The following is an 18693-nucleotide window of genomic DNA, read 5'->3' as shown; positions in this document are numbered from 1 at the left end:
TAAAGATGTTTCCCTTTCTTCTATCCTTCCTTCCTTCTCTCTGTCTAAAAAAAAAAAAAAAAAAAAAAAAATGAACTCAGATACTTTATAGGATAGTGTAACCCATTTTTGATCATTGCTGATAGTCAGGAGATGTTGGAAATTTTTTCCCCAAAATATGATTACCTGTATTTTTCTAACTATTTTTCTTACTTTTACCCTCAGGTACAGATAGATTTTCTACTCAGTTTTTTATCTGACAGTGCATCAAAATAGCTGATGCTGCTGTAATTTTCCTTTGAGTTTTTCCTATTCCGGAGTAAAAGTTCCTAGTTTGATTTAGTTTTACTCCTATCACATACTTCTATCAGGATTACCTTGGTTAAGTTTCATTTTTTAGGGTCTCTTAAATTTCTCCCAAATTGAACAGAATACTCCAGAATGTGAAATGTCCTGTATCTGCCTTATTTGGGGAACGTAAATGTGTGTTATTGCAACCTGAGTCCATCCATTAATTTTGAAGTAGTCACATGGCACTGTTAGCTCACTTGAGGATTGTAGTCACCTTATGACCTTTCTGCAAGACCAGTGGGTAAATTGAGATGGTTTCTTTTTTTCCTATTTTTTTAAAAATATTTTTTATTGAGAAATCTTCATGCACATACAGTCTATTCACATTATACAGTCAGTGGCTCACATTATCATCACGTAGTTGTGTATTCATCACCATGATCATTCTTAGAATGTTTACATCACTCCAGAAAAAGAAATAAAAAAGAAAAAGAAAAGACATACATCCCATACTCCTTACCCCTCCCTGTCATTGACCACTAGTATTTCAATCTACCTAATTTTTGTACCCATTATCCCCTCATTATATGTGTATTTATTTTTTCCAATTTTTTTTTTTTTACTAATCTGCCCATATCCAGGATAAAAGGAGCAGCAGACACAAGATTTTTACGAACACATGATCACACTGTAAAAGCTGTATAGTTATACAGTCTTCTTTAAGAATCAAGGCTTTGGTACACAGTTCAACAGTTTCAGGTTCTTCCCTCTAGCCACTCCAGTGTACCATACACTAAAAAAGGATATCTATATAATGCAGAATAATAACCTCCAGGATAACCTCTTGACTCTGTTTGAAATCTCTCAGCCACTGAAACTTTATTTTGTCTCATTTCTCTCTTCCCCCTTTTGGTCAAGAAGGTTTTCTCAGTCTGTGATGCTGGGTCCTGGTTCATCCCCAGGAGTTCTGCCCCACGTTGCCAGAGAGATTTATACCCCTGGGAGTTATGTCCTGCATAGGGTCAAGGTCAATGAGTTCACCTGCCATATCAGCTTAGAGAGAGAAAGTACATTTGAGCAACAAAAGACGTTCTCTGGGGTCGGGGGGTAATTCTTAGGCATAATTATCTGTAGGCTTAGCTTCTCCTTTGCAGGAATAAGTTTCATAGGATCGAACCCCAAGATCAAGTGCTCAGCCTATTGAATTGATTGTCCCCACTGCCTGTGAGAATATCAGGAGTTCACCAGACAGGAAAGCTGAATATTTCCTCCTTTCTTCCCAGTCCCCCAAGGGGACTTTGGAAATAATTTTTTATTCTCTGCCCAACTTAACTCTCGAATAAAGCGGCATTACACTAACCTGGACAGATTAACAAGATCTTACATCCTATTGATTACCATGTACTTATGGTGTTCAAATAAACTCACTGTACAGATTAAATTAGATGCACTACCCAAAATATAAATATTGTACCTAATAAACCTCTCTCCCTTGGTCTCATACAGAAGGTAAAATATGGGCCATATCATCCTTTACCCTGTATTCTGATTTACCTTTGTCCTATCCAGATCAGCTTCATTAATATCTCTATACCAAGTCTAATCACTTTTTCAACTTTTTTAACAGTTGCTGTATGGGGAGATCCTTTAATTTTGAGTTGAAGTTTTCAAAACTAAGTGTTTAGATTTTATAATTACCCCAATATAGTTGCATCTTCTCGGTTGCATCTTCATTTAATTCATTATTATAAGTTATCAGTAGCTTTTAACACACAAATTTTTTTTTATTAGCCTACTAGGCATGTCTGCCAAGTCTAGGTTATTTGGGAATATTCTTAACCAACAGGTATTTGTTAATTAATTACTGTATGCAAGGCACAAGGTATGTTTCCTTTCCTTATGGTATTGATAGTTTTCTAGGGTGAGGAACTTTAGAAATTTATTCTAAAATAAAAATTTCCATGAATATCCAAATTAACTTAGAAAATGTAAAGGAACTTGCTATGCCACAAATTAAAACATGATAAATCACCCTTGCAATAGTGAAGTGACATAAGAATGGACAGATGGACCAGTGGGATGAAATAGAGAATTCAGAGCCAAATCCATTTATGTATGAGAACTTAATAAAATAAAATAGCATTACAAGGTGATTAGTTAAGTTTTAAATGTTTACTAGGTGATGTGGGGAAACTGGCTCACCATGTGGAGAAGAATAAAATTGGATCCTTACGTAATACTATTTATAAGGAAGGTCTTCAGATGGATTAATAACCAAAGTACATAGATAAAACTATACAATTAATAAGATACAATATGTCTTTGTGACTTGGTATTAGGAAAGTACTTCTGAAACAAAACCAAAAAGGTGTGTAAAGCCATAAGATGAAAAAAATGATAATGTGTGATGAATAAAAAAAGTATGACTAACTCAACCTTTTGTATTCAAAGACTAAAATAAAAGTAATGCTTGGGGACTCATTTGTATGTGGAAGACTGATGTTAGAAATACTCTAGACAGGTGGCATCAATAACTAATTGGATGAAGAGATGAGCCAGGTTTTGAATCTGGGTAGCTGGCAAGATATTGTCATTATTAATTAAAGAGTAATAGGAAGCAGGAGGATAGCTAGATTTGTCCTGAGGGAGATATGGTGAATTCAACTTTAGATATATTCCAACAGAGATTCTAACAGTTCATTGAGGTGCAATGTCCACTGTTAGAACATTTATGGAAAATATACTGTATGCTAGATATAAAAAAAAAAAGTCATTTTTTATTCTCAAGATATTTTGGCCTTATGATTTCAATCTCATTTTCATCCTAACATGAAATAAAAGTTGTAAGCTAAAACCACATCAGTTTACTTTTAGATATTTTTTTTAAATGACAATAATCAAGATATCTTGACAAATCTACAAAACTTGACCTGTGAAAACTGGACTTAATATTAATGGCCACAAAAGCAAACTTACAGTGATAGAACATAGGCTTGGAATTTTGTTTTGGACCAAAAAGTTGATCATTGAATCAAATCTTTGTTGTAAAGTTCACTCTAGGAAAGGATCTTTTTTTTTTTAATTAAATATTTTTATTATAAACAACAAACAAACATACAAACATTCTTGACATACAAAACATTCTTGATATGGTTACAATCAGTGGCTGACAGTATCATCACATAGTTGTGTATTCATCACCATGATCATTCTTTTGAACATTTGCATCTCTCCAGCAAAAGGAAGAAAAAAAAAAACTCATACATGCTATACCCCTTACCACGCCCTTTGATTGACCACTAGTATTTCAATCTACTCAATTTATTTTAACCTTTGTTCCCCCTATTATTTGTTTACTTCTTACCCATTTTTTTTACCCATCTGTCCATACCATGTGTTAAAGGAGCTTCAGGCACAAGGTTTTCATAATCACAGTCACATTGTGAAAGCTTTGTCATTAAACAGTCATCTTTAAGAAACATGGCTACTGGAACACAGCTCTACAGTTTCAGGTACTTCCCTCTAGCCACTCTGTGCTGGTTTGAAAGGATGTCTGTCCCCTAGAAAAGCCATATAGTAATCAAAATCCCATTTCATAAAGGCAGAATAATCCCTATTCAATACTGTATGTTTGAAACTGTAATCAGATCATCTCCCTGGAGATGTGATTTAATCAAGTGTCGTTGTTCACCTGGATTAGGTGATGACTTGTCTCCACCCATTTGGGTGGGTCTTGAGAAGTTTCTGGGGTCCTATAAAAGAGGAAACATTTTAGACAATAAAAAAGAGATTCAGAGAGAGCAGAGCAGAATGACATAGCCACAAGAAGCAGAGTCCACCAGCCAATGACCTTTGGAGATGAAAAAGGAAAATGCCTCCCAGGGAGCTAACTAGAAAAGATTTTGGTACTGGAGAATGGGGTGCTGCTGCTGTGGTTTGCAAATACCAAACATGTTGGAACAGCTTTTTAAATGGATAAGGTGAAGATTGTGGAAGAGTTGTGAGAAGCTTGATGGAGAAGGCCTAGAATGCTTTGAAGAGATTGTTGGTAGAAATGTGAACTCGAAAGATACCTCTCACCAGGCTTTAGACAGAAATGAGGTACGTGTTACTATAGACTGGAAGGAAGATGAGCCTTGTTTTAAAATGGCAGATGATCTGGCAAAATTGACGTGTGGCTTTGGCTGGAAGGCAGATTTTAAAAGCCATGAACTTGGATATTTAGCAGAAGAGATCTCCAAATTAAATGTGGAAAGTGCAGCCTGGTTTCTTCTCGCAGCGGATGGTGAAATGTGACAGGAGAGAGATAAGCTGAGAACTGAATTCTTGTGTACAAAGAAACCAGAAATTGATGTTCTGCAAAATTCTGGGCTTTCAGGAAGGGAGACCCCAGAGGATAGCGCCCCACATGAAGATTTGGCCAAATCTGGAACCAGTCACCATTTCAGAGAAAGCCAGGATTGGACATGGAGTTATCCAGGAAGGATTTGTGGAAACTCCTTATATCTGATGGGCATGATCCAAGGCTACTGCATAGAAAGCCAAAGAGAGTGCTGTGGGACTTGTATAAACAGAGCCACTGCCAGTCTGGACTAGGGGGTTCAGAGAAGGGACACATTGGAGGAAAAATTACTTCAGAGGCAAAACCATGGAGGCTGAGGTCTTAAGAAGCCTTGGGCCAGGAGAGCGGACCCACCCAAGCCCCTGAGGAGGGTGTGTTTGCCCTGAACACAGAGGATGGGCCTTCCACCTCATTGCAGTGGAAGAGTTATACTGCCTCAGGCCTTGGAGAGGGTGAAGCACATTCCTTGGGGTTTGGGGAGAGCCTGGCTGCCACCACATGGAGGGCTTGAGCATGTGCCCTGGAGATGGCAGAGTCCTGATGTGGCCCCAGATGCTTGGAGAGGGTGGAGCCGAGAAAAAGGTGGTCTCCTCAGTGTCCCCCAAGGTTGCATTTGGATACAGGCAAGCCGCTGCATAGGCCCTTGGAAAGGGTGGGACTTGCACTTTCAGAAGCCCTGAAGATAGGTGACTCTTAGACTTTGAAATCTAATGGACTTTGCCCTGTGGGTTTCGAAACTGCTTGACTCTCGTGGCCCCTGTGTTCCTTCCTCCCTATGGAAATGGGTATATGTATCCTGTGACTGTTCCTCCTTTGTATGTTGGCAGCAAATAACTTATTTTGAGTTTTTATAGGTCCAGAGACAGAGGATAATTTTGCCTTAGAACAGACTATGCCTGTAACTAACTTTGATAGGAGTTTGTACGTTTCTAACTTTGTATTTCATGTATATTACTTACTACTGAAATGGTTTAAGGTTCTCTGATATTGTTATGGAATGAATGTATTTTGTATATGGGGAAAACACTGTCTTTTTTAAGGTTCCACAGGGTGGAATGTGCTTGTTTGAAAGGATGTATGTCCCCTAAGAAAAGCCATGTTTTAATCAAAATCCCATTTCATAAAGGCAGAATAATCCCTATTCAATACTGTATGTTTGAAACTGTAATCAGAGCATCTCCCTGGGGTTGTGATTTAATCAAGAGTGGTTGCTAAACTGGATTAGGTGATGACATGTCTCCACCCATGTGGGTGTGTCTTATATAGTTTCTGGAGTCCTATAAAAGAGGAAACATTTTGGAGAATAAAAAAGAAATTTAGAGAGAGCAGAGCAGAATGACATAGCCACAAGAAGCAGAGTCCACCAGCCAACAACCTTTGGAGATGAAGAAGGAAAATGCCTTCCAGGGAGCTTCATGAAACAGGAAACCAGGAGAGGAAGCTAGCAGATGACACTGTGTTCACCATGTGCCCTTCCAGATGAGAGAGGAACCCTGACTGTGTTCATTATGTGCCTTTCCAGATGAGAGAGAAACTGTGACTGTGTTCGCCATGTGCCTTCTCACTAGAGAGAAACCCTGAACGTCATCTACCTTCTAGAACCAAGGTATCTTTCCCTGGATGCCTTTGATTGGACATTTCTATACACTTGTTGTAATTGGGACATTTTCTTGGCCTTAGAACTGTAAATTAGAAACTTATTAAATTCCCCTTTAGAAAAGCCATTCCATTCCTGGTATATTGCATTTTGGCAGCTAGTAAACTAGAACATACTCCATACACTATAAACTAAAAAGGGGATATTTATATAATGCCTAAGAATAACCTCCAGGATAACTTCTCGACCCTGTTTGAAATTTCTCAGCCACTGACACTTTATTTTGTCTTATTTCTCTATTTCCACTTTCAGTCGAGAAGGTGTTCTCAGTCCCTTGATGCTGAATCCCCCTCATTCTAGGATTTCTGTCCCATATTGCTAGGGAGGTTTACACCCCTGGGAGTCATGTCGCACGTAGAGAGGTGGGAGGACAGTGAGTTTGCTTGCCATGTTGGCTGAGAGAGAGAGGTCACATCTGAGCAACAAAAGAGGTTCTCTGGGGCTGACTCTTAGGCCTAATTTTAAGTAGGTTTAGCCTATCCTTTGCAGGGATAAGTTTCATAGGGACAGACCCCAAGATAGAGGGCTTGGATTGATCGCACACCAAGTATGGAATGTTTATATATTAAGAATGTTGGTGTTTGTATGTTGTTTGGTTTTATCAATAAAAAGAAAAAAGATCGAGGGTTTGGCCTGCTGATTTGGTTGTCCTCACTGCTTGCGAGAGTATCAGGAATTCTCCAAATGGGAAAGTTGAATTTTTCCCCCTTTAACCCTATGCCCCCAAGGGGAGAAAGACTTGATCTTGGTAGTTTCAGTAAAATAAAAATGAGAAGTAGGGAAATAGAAAATTTGTTCCATTTAGAAAATTACTCTGGGTATCAAGTTAACTTAATTGTGTTTGTTCCAGAAATACTCGTTTTCCTGCTCCTCTGCCTGGAGTTAGCCAAACTCTGATGTTATGGGCATAATCCTCCAGGCTGCCCCAGACTTCTGACCTTAACTGTGAGGAATTAGGGTCCAACTGATACCAAACAAAAGTGGGGTTCTCTGCCCAGTGCACATATCCATGACAATCCATGAAACCAGGGTTTCAAAGAGAGAAAGTTTATTGCTGTGCATAAAGCAGAAGGTCACATGGCCTATTGGCCCAAAAATCTGTCTCCCAGAGTCTCAGGAGTTTAGGGTTTGTATGGATTCAAACAAGGGAGGATGGAGTTGTTACCATTATAATATCAAGTATAAACAGGGCTGAGACTAGGTTAGAATGACCGTTACAATTATGAGTATACACAGGGCTGAGACAAGGCTAGAAAGACCAGTTTATAGTATACATAGGACTGAGACTAGTTGAGTTTCAATAATTCCAGGTATTAATTTTTGGCTGTTCTACAATACAGAAAGAAAGACATTTATATAATTATTCAGTAATCATTATCATTTGTTTATTCTTTGTTTCCCAGTTTCGCAACTACAAAGTTAGGGGGGAAAATCCACATAGGGTCACTTCTTACACCAAGTATGTCACTTTTCCAAAACTACCCTCAGGTTTGATAGCTCACTAGAAAGACTCACAAAACTCACTAAAAGCTGTTAGAGTCATGGATATGGTTTATTATAGGGAAAGGATACAAATAGGGGACAATCAAAGGAATATTCACATAGGGCAAGTCTGGGAGGGTTCCAAACTTGAAGTTTCCATTATTCTCAGGACATCTTACCCTCCTGGAATTTATGTGTGATAATATACACAGAAGATTGCCAACCTAGGATTGCCACCAGAGCTTAGGTGTCCAGAGATTTTACTGGGGCTTCATTATTTATTGGTTGCCAACATGACTGAACTCATTCTCCAGCCTCCCCCTTGCCCCAAAGCTGGCTAATACCACATGGTACTGGGAGCCTACCATGAGTTACTTGGTTAGCATAAACTTTCAAGTGTGGTCCCATGAGCCACCTGGTTAGCATAAGCTATCAAGTATGGTCCCACAGGCCCATGGATAATAAAGACATTCTATTCACTTGGAAAATCCCAGTTTTTTTGTGGTTACCTCCCAGGTACCAGGGACAAAGGCCATACCTCTTCTGGGGGCAAGGCCAAATTCTTTGTTATATCTCCCTTCCCCTGTTTGGGATAGATTTTAATCTTTTTTTTTATTATTCTTTTAAATTATTTTAAAACTATCTCAGTATGATGTGAGTCTACTCCCATTAGTATACACAGATACTTTTGATTAAATTAAGGATACCCATATCCACTTTCCCTCCAGAGATAACCATTATATATATTTGGTACACATCCTTCCATGTATCTTATTAGGGCTTTTATAAATATGTTTTTACAAAAAAAAAAGATTTGACTGTGAATATTTTGGTATAATTTTCTACATAGTCTGTAATTTTTTAAAGTGATTAAGTCTTGAGTATTTTCCCATGCCGGTATAGAAGATCAAAATGTTTGTTAGGTAAAACCTTGAGGGGCTAGCCTCTCCAGAACATAAGCTGATTCCATCTCCCTACCCCATTTTATCGATAGCCCCTTCCAACATGAAAAAGTTAGACTGAACTTAGCCCAAATACCCCTACAGAGTGGGAGAAAGATCAAAGGTGATGGAGGAGTTATACAAAGAAGGTAGGGTTTGACAAATGGGTATGATTGCTGAATCATTATATTGATATTTCTTTTAGTCTCCAGCATCTTAGAGTGGCTAGAAGTAAAAACCTAAAATTGTGGAATTGTAACCCATAGCAAACTCTGGAATCTGTTCTACAACTAATTGTTACACTTTGAAATTTTTTTTGCTAGAAATTTCTTTATTATTGCTTATTATTATTATGCACCAGCTTAATACTGAAAAAAAAATTTCAAATCATCCTTCCACAACCGACTCCCCATTTCCCCACCCAAATTCTTGATAAAGAGCTTTTCAACTAAAGATATACTCTCTTCTCTTTTCTGTATAAAACTTTATGAAATAAAGGCAAGGAACTGTGTACGGCTAGTTGTGAAACACTGCCCTGGCCATGACGGCATGGCTGTCCAGGCTCCCCTTACCGTCTGGATCCTGAAAGACTCTTGTTCATGAACTGTCTCTTTACAAAGCAAGTCCACCACTTGTTAGGTTTATTGTTCTGAGGGTCAAAAATTTTCTCACAAAGGCTCAGTCCCGTTTCTTGCCTTAGCGGCTGTAGGTAGGCCCTCATCACTTCATCTTCCTGTTGGATTACAGGTTTAGCATAAATGGCATTAAGTGGGAAACCAGGCTCTCCAGGAATGGGAAAATTAGTGATTCCCAGTGTATTCCCAGTATAGTAAGACTCCCAGTTTCTTTCTCTCCTTGGCTTTTGAAATTACGCTTTTGGTGTTTCTTTAGATACTTGAATGTAGAGCGTTATACGATCCTATCGACTTCATTCTTAATTTCATAGTTTTTTAAGAAGACATTGGCTCTGAAGTAATAGATGGCCTCATCCACAGTATCTGTATCTTTTGTCTTTCTAGGGGTGGGTTCTTTGAAACTGACTTCTGATAGGTAACAGTGCCATGTTTCCAATGAGTCAGGTGTCTCAGTCCATGAGGGCAGAGTGGTAAGCCAGCATCTTGGTGGTGCCTGGGTTTGGACTCAGCTGAGGAAGTTGTGCTTTGAAAATTCTTGCTTTTTAATGGGCAGGCCACGGCGGCTCAGCAGGCAGACTTCTCACCTGCCATGCTGGAGACCTGGATTTGATTCCTGGTACCTGCCCATGCAAGAAAAAAAGAAAGAAAGAAATTTATTGCTTTTTTGTAGATGTATTATTTTTTCATGAAAAAGAAAAAAAGGTCAATTGTGATGATAAAAAAAATACTTATTCTTCCTAGCCTCCAGTGTTCTGGAGTAGCTATAAAGAAAAGTCTGAAATGATGGCATGGTAGCCCATGACAGACTCTGGGATCTGTCCTGTAACTATTTATTGAAGAAAGCTTTGAAAACTATTACTTTTTGCTTTGCTTTGCTTTGTATATATGTATTATACAATAAAAAAGTTAAAAAAAAAAAAAAGCTTGCTGGGTAAAAATGGAGGTGTCAGATATCCTTATTGGCTAGACATTGTTAGTAAAGCAGGTTTGTGCTGGTTTGAAAATATTATGTATCTAACAAGGGCCATGTCCTTTAATTCTGACTCAATATTGTAGGGTGGAAACCTTTGGTTAGATGGTTTTCACGGAAATTGACCCACTCAATTGTGGGTGTGACCTTTTGACTAGATTATTTCCATGGAGATGCAGCACTCCCAATTATGGGTGTGATCTTTTAATTTGACAGGAATGTTACCCCACCCATTCAAGTTGGGTCTTGATTAGTTTACTGGAGTCCTTTAAAAGGGGAGACATTTTGGAGAAAATACAGCTGCTTCAGAGCTTGTAATAGAGATGCAGACATCTGAAGGTGCTTGAAGTGCTGGCAGAGCAGATATCTAGACATGGACGTTTGGAGATGCAGAGCCCAGCGTATGTTGCCATGTTCCTTCCCATGAGATGCTAAGCAAGCCAAAATCCAGAGTTGTAAAGGCCCACAGAGCTAGGTAAAGGCCCGCAGATGCTTAGAGGAGAAACAGCAGAATGGGAAACAAGGACAGCATACTCCAGCCACATGTCTTCCCATGTGACATGCATCAGCCTTTCTTGAGTCAAGGTATCTTTCTCTGGATACATATTTTTATGGCCTTAGAACTGTAAACTTGTAACTTAATAAATACCCTTTTTCAAAAACTGAGAGTCACCCCCAGAGAACTTCTTTTGTTGCTCAGATGTGGCTTCTCTGTCTCTCTAAGCCATCACGACAAGTGAACTTACTGCCCTCCCCACCCGCATGGCCATGACTCCCAGGGGTGTAAATCTCCCCCACAACGAGGGACAGAAATCCCAGGATGCAGTGCGGCCTGGCATCAAGATCTCAATAAATGAAACAAAATGAAGTGTCAATGGCTGAGAGATTTCAAACAGAGGTTATCCTGGAGGATATTCTTTTGCATTATATAGATATCCCCTTTTTAGTTTATGGTGTATTGGAGTGACTAGAGGAAAGTACCTGAAACTGTATAGCTGTGTTCCAGTAGCCTTGTTTCTTGAAGATGATTGTATAATGATATAACTTTCACAGTGTGACTGTGTGAGTGCAGAAAAAGAAAGCTGTTCCATTTCTGGTATATTGCATTCCGGCAGCATTTAACAAACTAGAATGATTTTGGTACCAGAGAAGTGGGGTCCTGCAATTTTACAAATACCAAACATGTTTGAACCTTTTTTTAAATGGATAAGGGGACTGTTCTGAAGAATTGTGAGGAGATTCATAGAGAAAGCCTAGATTGCTTTGAAGAGACTTTTGGTAGAGATGTGACCTCTAAAGATAATTCTGATAAGGCCTTAGACACAAATGACCTATGCATTATTGCAAACTGGAAGAAGGGCAATCCTTGTTTTAAAGTGGCAGAGAATTTGGCCAAATTGAGTAGTGCTGTTGGATAGAAGTTAGAATTTAAAGGTGATAACCCAGGATACTTAGCTGAGAAAATTTCCAAACTAAATGTGGAAAATGCAGCCTTGCTTCTCCTTGCAGCTTATAGTAAAATTTGACGGGAAAGAGATATGTTGAGAACTGAGCTCTTGGGAGCAAAGAAACCAGAAATTGATGGTCTGGAAAATGAGACCCCAAAGAATAGGGCCCTACACGAGGATTTAACCAAACATGTAGCAAGTTAGCCACATAAGGACAAACCAGGATTGGAGATGGAGTTATCCAGAAGGGATTTATGAAAAGTCCTATTGTCTGATGGGTGTGATCTGTGTATACTGCATGGAAAACCACCAAGTTTCTTGCGAGACCTGTATAAACAGAACCACTGCCAGTCTGGATGAAAAGGGGCAGAGAACAAATTGAAGGAAAAATTACTTCAAAGGCAGAACCATGGAAGCTGATATCTGGAGACAGGAAATCTCGGTCCAGAAAGGTGGACCCAACTATACATGTGCAGAGGGTGAATTTGCCCCAGAAGTAGAGGGTGGGCCTTCCTCTTCATTGCTCAGGAAGTGTTTTGCTGCCCCAGGCCTCGGAGGGTAGAGTACATAAAGTGGGGATTAGAAGGAGCCTGGTGATTGCTGCATTGTTCTCTGGTGTTTGAGCATGTGCCCTAGAGACTGTAGAGAGTCCAAATGCAGCCCTGATGCTTGGAGAGGGTAGAGCCGAGAGAAACATGGTCTCCCCATACACCCCAGTGTTGCAGCGTCACCCCAGTGTTTGGAGAGAATAGGGCCACTGCGTAAGCCGATAAAGAGGATGGGACTGCCACTTTCTAAAGCCCCAAGGAGGATGAAATGTCATTCTGTAAATGTCTCTCAGACTTTGAAATCTAACGAAATAAACTAAAACAGCAGGATACAAAGAATGCAAGGAAGGTGTATTTATTGCTCTCAAGAATCTCGCAGTCTAGTATATGTGAAATATGTAAAAATTATCATACAATGGAGTGTTTTAATAGAGATGTATTAGGTACTGTTTGATCAGAGGTAAGAGCATCTAACTCTTTTAGAAAGAGAGGTGATTATGTCAAGGAGTACTTATAGATGGTGAAAGGGGTTTTGGGTCAATTTCTAAAAATATTTTTTAGGTCAGCTGTGGCCTAGAATGATTAAGATGATTTCCTGGATTCATTGTTGTCTTTTGTGAAATGTAGTCATCCCTTGACAGAAACTAATATTTTTGGTATCATAAGTCATGTTCCTGAAAGCAAAATCTTTATCATGTATGATTATTGTTTAGAATTTTGAGTTTGAACGTGCCAAAAATTGTTGTAAAAAATAATAATAATAATAATTGATTCCTGGAGCCTGCCCATGCCCTAAATAAATAAATAATAAAAATTAAAAGTTTGTATTTCTTCCTGCAGAAGATTATGTGGATTTTTTTCCCTTTCTTTAGGGAAGTGGTTGACTCAATGGTTCAGCATTTTAAAGTAACTATATTTGGGGATCGTAGACCAGTTTATGATGGAAAAAGAAGCCTTTATACAGCTAATCCACTTCCTGTGGCAACTACTGGGGTAAGATGTGCATTCCAATATTGGAAAGCTGTACTTTTGCAATGCCTCCTTTTAAGTATGTTTATTAACATTTTAATTATTACCATTCATTTATATGTGAATGTGTCATTTGTGTGTTTTTAAGTTTTTTTGTTTTGAAATAATTTCAAACTTATGTAACAGTTGTAAGAATAATAGACATAACTCTCATATACTTTTTATCCAGATTTACCAGTCCTTTTAATGTTTGCCACATGTGTTTTATCAATCTCTTTCTCTCTATTTTAATGTGCTACTGGATTCGATTTACAATTATTTTGTTGAGGACTTTTGCATCAACATTTGTTAGAGAGGTTGGTCTGCAATTTTCTTTTCTTGTAGTATCTTTGTCTGGCTTTAGTATTAGGGTGATGGTTGGCTTCATAGAATGAGTTAGTAGCTTTCCTTCCCTCCTCTTCAATTTTTTTTTTGAAGAGTTTGAACAGGATTGGTACAAATTCTTTCTTGAATATTTGGTAGCATTCACATGTGAAGCCATCTTGTCCTGGACTTTTCTCTTTTGGGAGCTTCTTGATAACTGATTCAGTCTTTTCACTTGTAATTGGTTTGTTGAGGTCGTCTGTTTCTTCTCTAGTCAGTTTTGGTTGTTCGTGCTTTTCTAAGAAGTTGTCCATTTCATCTACATTGTCTAGTTTATTAGCATATAGTTGCTCATAGTATCCTCTCATTACCTCCTTTATTTCTGCGGTGTGGGTGATTATGTCTCTTATTCCATTTCTGATTTTATTTATTTGTATGCTCTCTCTTTTTCTGTTTGTCAACCTAGTTAAGGCTCAATCAATTTTATTGGTTTTCTCAAAGAACCAACTTCTGGTTTTGTTTGATTTTCTCCATTTTCATATTCTCAGTTTCATTTATTTCTGCTCTAATCTTTGTTATTTCTTTCCTTTTGTTTGCTTTGGGGTTAATTTGCTGTTCTTTCTCTAGTTCTTCCAAGTGAACAGTTAATTCCTTGATTTTTGTTCTTTCTTCTTTTTTAATATAAGCATTTAAGGCAATAAATTTCTGTGTTAGCACTGCCTTTGTTATATCTTATAAATTTTGATATGTTTGTATTTTCATTTTTGTTTGCCTTGAAATATTTACAGATTTCTCTTATAATTTCTTCCTTGACCCACTGGTTGTTTAAGAATATGTTGTTTAGCTTTCAAATATTTATGAATTTTCTGGCCCTCTGCCTGCTGTTGATTTCCAGCTTCATTCTTTTATGATCCAAGAAAGTGCTATGTATGATTTCAATCTTTTTAAATTTATTGAGACTTGCTTTGTGACCCAGCATATGGTCCATCCTTGAGAATGTTCTATGAGCACTTAACAAGGTGTATCCTGCTGTTGTGGGATGTAGTGTTTATAAATGTCTGTTAAGTCTAATTTATTTATTGTATTATTCAAATTCTCTTGTTTCTTTATTGATCCTCTGTCTACATGTTGTAGCCATTGATGAGAGCAGGGAATTGAAGTCTCCAACTATTATGGTAGAGATGTCTATTTCTCCTTTCAGTGTTTGCCTCATGTATATTGGAGCACTCTGGCTTGGTACATAAATATTTATGATTGTTATTGTCTTCTTGTTGAATTGTTCCTTTTTAAATACATATTGTTCTTCTTTGCCTCTTTTAATTGTTTTACATTTGAAGTCTAATTTTTTGGATATCAGTATAGCTACTCTTTTCTGATTGTTGTTTGAATGAAATCGCTTTTCCCAACCTTTCACTTTCAGCCTATTTTTGTCCTTGGGTCCAAAATGAGTCTCCTGTAGATAGCATATAGATGGGTCATATTTTTTAATCCATTCTGCCAGTCTATGTCTTTTATTTGGGGAGTTTAATCCATTAACATTTAGTGTTATTACTGTAAGGGCAGTATTTTCTTCTACTATTTTGCCTTTTGGATTTTTATATGGAATATCTAGGGTTTTTTTCTTTTCTTCTCTCTTTTTTTATCTTTACTGATGGTCTTCATTTTTTACACTCTTCTCCACACCTCTCTCTCCTGCTTTTTCCTGTCTGCCTGTAGTGTCCCCTTTAGTATTTCTTGGAGAGCTGGTCTCTTAGTCACAAATTCTTTCAGTGATTGTTTGTCTGAAAGTGTTTTAGTCTCCCCCTCATTTTTCCTTTTTACTTTTTTTTTGCATGGGCAGGCACTGGGAATCGAACCCAGGACTCTGGCGTGGCAGGCAAGAACTCTGCCTGCTGAGCCACCGTGGCCTGCCCCCCCCCCCTTCATTTTTGTAGGACAATTTTGCTGAATATAGAATTCTTGGTTGGCAGTTTTGCTCTTTTATAATCTTAAATATATCCTACCACTGCCTTCTCACTCCCATGGTTTCTACTGAGAAATCTACACAGTCTTATCGGGCTTCCCTTTTATGTGATGAATTGCTTTTCTCTCCAGCTTGTCCAGACTGGTGTACACTGTGTGTCTGGTCACTGATGTGGCCCCAGCAATTGTTCTGTACTGTAATTGGCTATTTACTAGCTGCTCTGCAGGATGAACTAAATTCCACACCTCACTAAGCTGCCATCTTGCCCTTGTATCTTCCTCTTTCTCTCTCTTAGTGGAGAGATACATATTTACACTCCTTATTTTTCTTTAACTATTAGTGAGTAGCTCACATATATCATGGCTTTTAAATGCTGAATACTTCAATGTGTATATACTAAGAACAGGATATGATACTTTTGTCTAATTAACAATCCATATTCCCATTTTGTCAGTTGTTTGAATGATGTCCTTTGTAGCATTTTATCCCTCCAATTCATGATCATGATTATATTTAGACAAAATGTCTCTTTAGTTTCCTTTATTCTGGAACAATATCCCAGTCCATTTTTGTATTTCATGACATTAACATTTTTGAACATTATAGGCAAATTATTTTGTCTTACCTCTTGTAGTTCTCAAGTGCTTCCTCTTTATTAGATTCTGGTTATGATTTTTTAGCAGGAATATTTACGTAAGTGTTCTTCCCTTATCATTGCATCCTATGAGGAAGCACATGATATGTATCTGTTACAGTAATGGTGATAGTAACTTCTATCACTTGGTTAAGTTGGTATCTCCCAGATTTCTCCTGTGAGGTTACCTTTTTTTATTTTCACATGGGAAGGCACTAGGAATCAAACCTGGGTCCCTGGCACAGCAGGCAGGAACTATGCCTGCTGAGCCACCGTGGCCCACCCTAGGTTACCTTTTTTTCTTTATAGTTGATAATATCTTACTGGGAGATTCTTTTTTTTTTTTAATGTAAAATAGAGCATATATAAAAAGAAAAGAAAGAAAAAAGCAGTAATTTTCAGCATATACTTCAACAGGTAGTTACAGAACAGGTTTGAGAGATTGTTATGGGTTAATGTTCCACTGTTTCAATTTTTTCCTTCTAGCTGCTCCAAAACACTGAAGACCAGAAGAAATATCAGTATAGTGATTTGGCAGTTATACTCAAGTGTTAAATCCTATTTTCTCTGTTATAACTCCTCCTTCTCCTTCGATCCTTTTCCCGATCTATAGGGATCTTTAGGCAGTGCTTGTTCTGATTTTTTTCATGTGGAGAAGGGGTGTTGACACTAAAGGATAGGGGGATATGATTAGTTGATAATCTTGGAGAGGCTGAATTTATCAGAATTTTTCTGGCCTAGGAGCCATCTAGAAATTATAGATTCCAGAAAAGCAAATTTAGTGCATGAAGCTTTTATAGAGTCTCAGTTTGATCTCTAGGTGTGAGTTAACAAGAGTGATGTTGATTGGGATTTAGCAAACCTTGCAATTAGCACTATCTAACTGAGCTTGCATAAGAATAACCTCTTGACTCTACTTGATCTCTTTTAGCCACTGTTAGCTTTATTTTATTACACTTCTTTTTCCACCTTTTGTTCAGGAAGGGGTTGTTGGTCCCAGGGTCCCAGGAAGAGACTCATCTCTGGGAGTCATGTCCCACGTTGTCAGGGAGACTTTCATCCCTGAATGTCATGTCCCATGCAGCGGGGAGGGTAATGATTTTCCTTGCAGACTTGGGCTTAGAGAGAGGGAGGCTACATCTGAGCAACAAAGAGATTTCATGGAAGCAACTCCCTGGCCTTGTTATAGGTATTCTTAGCTTCTCCACTACAGAAATACGTTTTATTAAGGACAAGAGTCAAAATTAAGGGGTTGGCCTATTTTCTTGGGAGTCCTCAATGGTTGAGAGGATACTTGGGGTTTTTCCAGATGGGAAAATTTAATAATTACTTTTTTTTTTCCTTTTGCCCAAGGGACAATACTTTTTAATTATCATCCCACCATAATCTGAGATGTATCCTGGTATTACAGTAAGCTATAAAGAATTACAAAACCTCATTCCCATTCTAGACTCCAGGAGTTTGTTTAAATGAACTATCCAGACAGATTGATTTAGATTGTGTATTATAGAAAATTTAGGTTCTAGACATAATAAATCTCTATACGTTTGGTCTCATACAGTAGGTGAAGGTCTAGAGTACATACACTATCATCTTTTACCCTGTATTCTGATTTACCTTAGCCCCAGCCACATTGACTGTGTTGTTCCCTCTAATTGAGATCTGATCTTTTCTTTGGTTACTTTAACTGTCATTGTGTGTACCTATGCTAACTTTCAGGGCTGCAGCACTCCATTTCTGGGTCTTAGGTGTCATAGAGTTACACAAAGTTCTTATTAGACTTTCACCCATAGTGAGGACTCTTGCTTGAAATTATTTTTAGTGTATAATGGTGATTTCTAATTCTGTCATTCCTTCTACATATATTAGTGGTATTTTTGTACAAGGAAGAGTTTTTTCTTCACCCCAATTTTTTTAATCCTTATTTAACTGCTAATATTGTCCCAAATTTGGCCAGTGGGAGCCCCTTCGTGCTTACTCTATGCCTTGTTAATATGACATACCTTTTTCTTTGGAGCACTTCCTCCTCTCTGGCACAACATGTTTCTGTATCATTTTATGTCTTCCCTGCTGGAAACCCTGCAACTGGCCATTTCTAAAGAAGTTCTGATTTCTTTAGTTGGGGATGCAGTTTAGAAACCAAAATCTGTGTGGTGGATGTACTCGTTGCTGCTGGGTGACTGTGCTTCTATGGCCTTTACTGATAGAGTGAGAAAATGTAAATAGGTAGATAGACGAACAATAAATAATAAATATTACATGACATATAGTAAATCTTATGTGTGTATGCACACATGCATGAATGCGCACAATTTATGAAATTATGAGTTTGCACTGATACTTCCAGTTCCACTCTATCATCACAGGATTCTTCTTTTCCTTCCCTCATTCCATATTTGTATCTTCTTTCTTTTTTTGGTTAGACTCTGGGTTTCTAAAACAGCACAATTTTTACTCATTTGTTCAATCCT

At 38.0% G+C, this 18693-nt stretch overlaps 1 protein-coding gene and 1 pseudogene across 6 annotated transcripts in view; one reads left to right on the top strand and one right to left on the bottom strand.

Moving 5' to 3' along the window:
- The window catches only part of AGO3 (argonaute RISC catalytic component 3), a 228780-nt gene that overhangs the window by 82545 nt on the left and 127542 nt on the right, over positions 1-18693 (top strand). For 4 of the 6 annotated variants that reach the window (XM_077150306.1, XM_077150307.1, XM_077150308.1 and 1 more), the window contains one exon: positions 13166-13286. In XM_077150306.1, the coding sequence (XP_077006421.1) occupies positions 13166-13286 (121 nt within the window). Of the gene's footprint in view, positions 1-72; positions 6219-13165; positions 13287-18693 lie in introns of those variants that run through there. The other 2 variants (XM_077150309.1, XM_077150310.1) reach the window with 2 other exon arrangements.
- LOC143674511 (actin-related protein 2/3 complex subunit 3 pseudogene) lies at positions 9261-9809 on the bottom strand (annotated as a pseudogene).

Source organism: Tamandua tetradactyla, chromosome 2 (assembly GCF_023851605.1).
Source record: "Tamandua tetradactyla isolate mTamTet1 chromosome 2, mTamTet1.pri, whole genome shotgun sequence".
Lineage (NCBI taxonomy): Eukaryota > Metazoa > Chordata > Mammalia > Pilosa > Myrmecophagidae > Tamandua > Tamandua tetradactyla.
The sequence above is the reverse complement of the archived record's forward strand: the minus strand, read 5'-3'. Positions and strand labels throughout refer to the sequence as shown.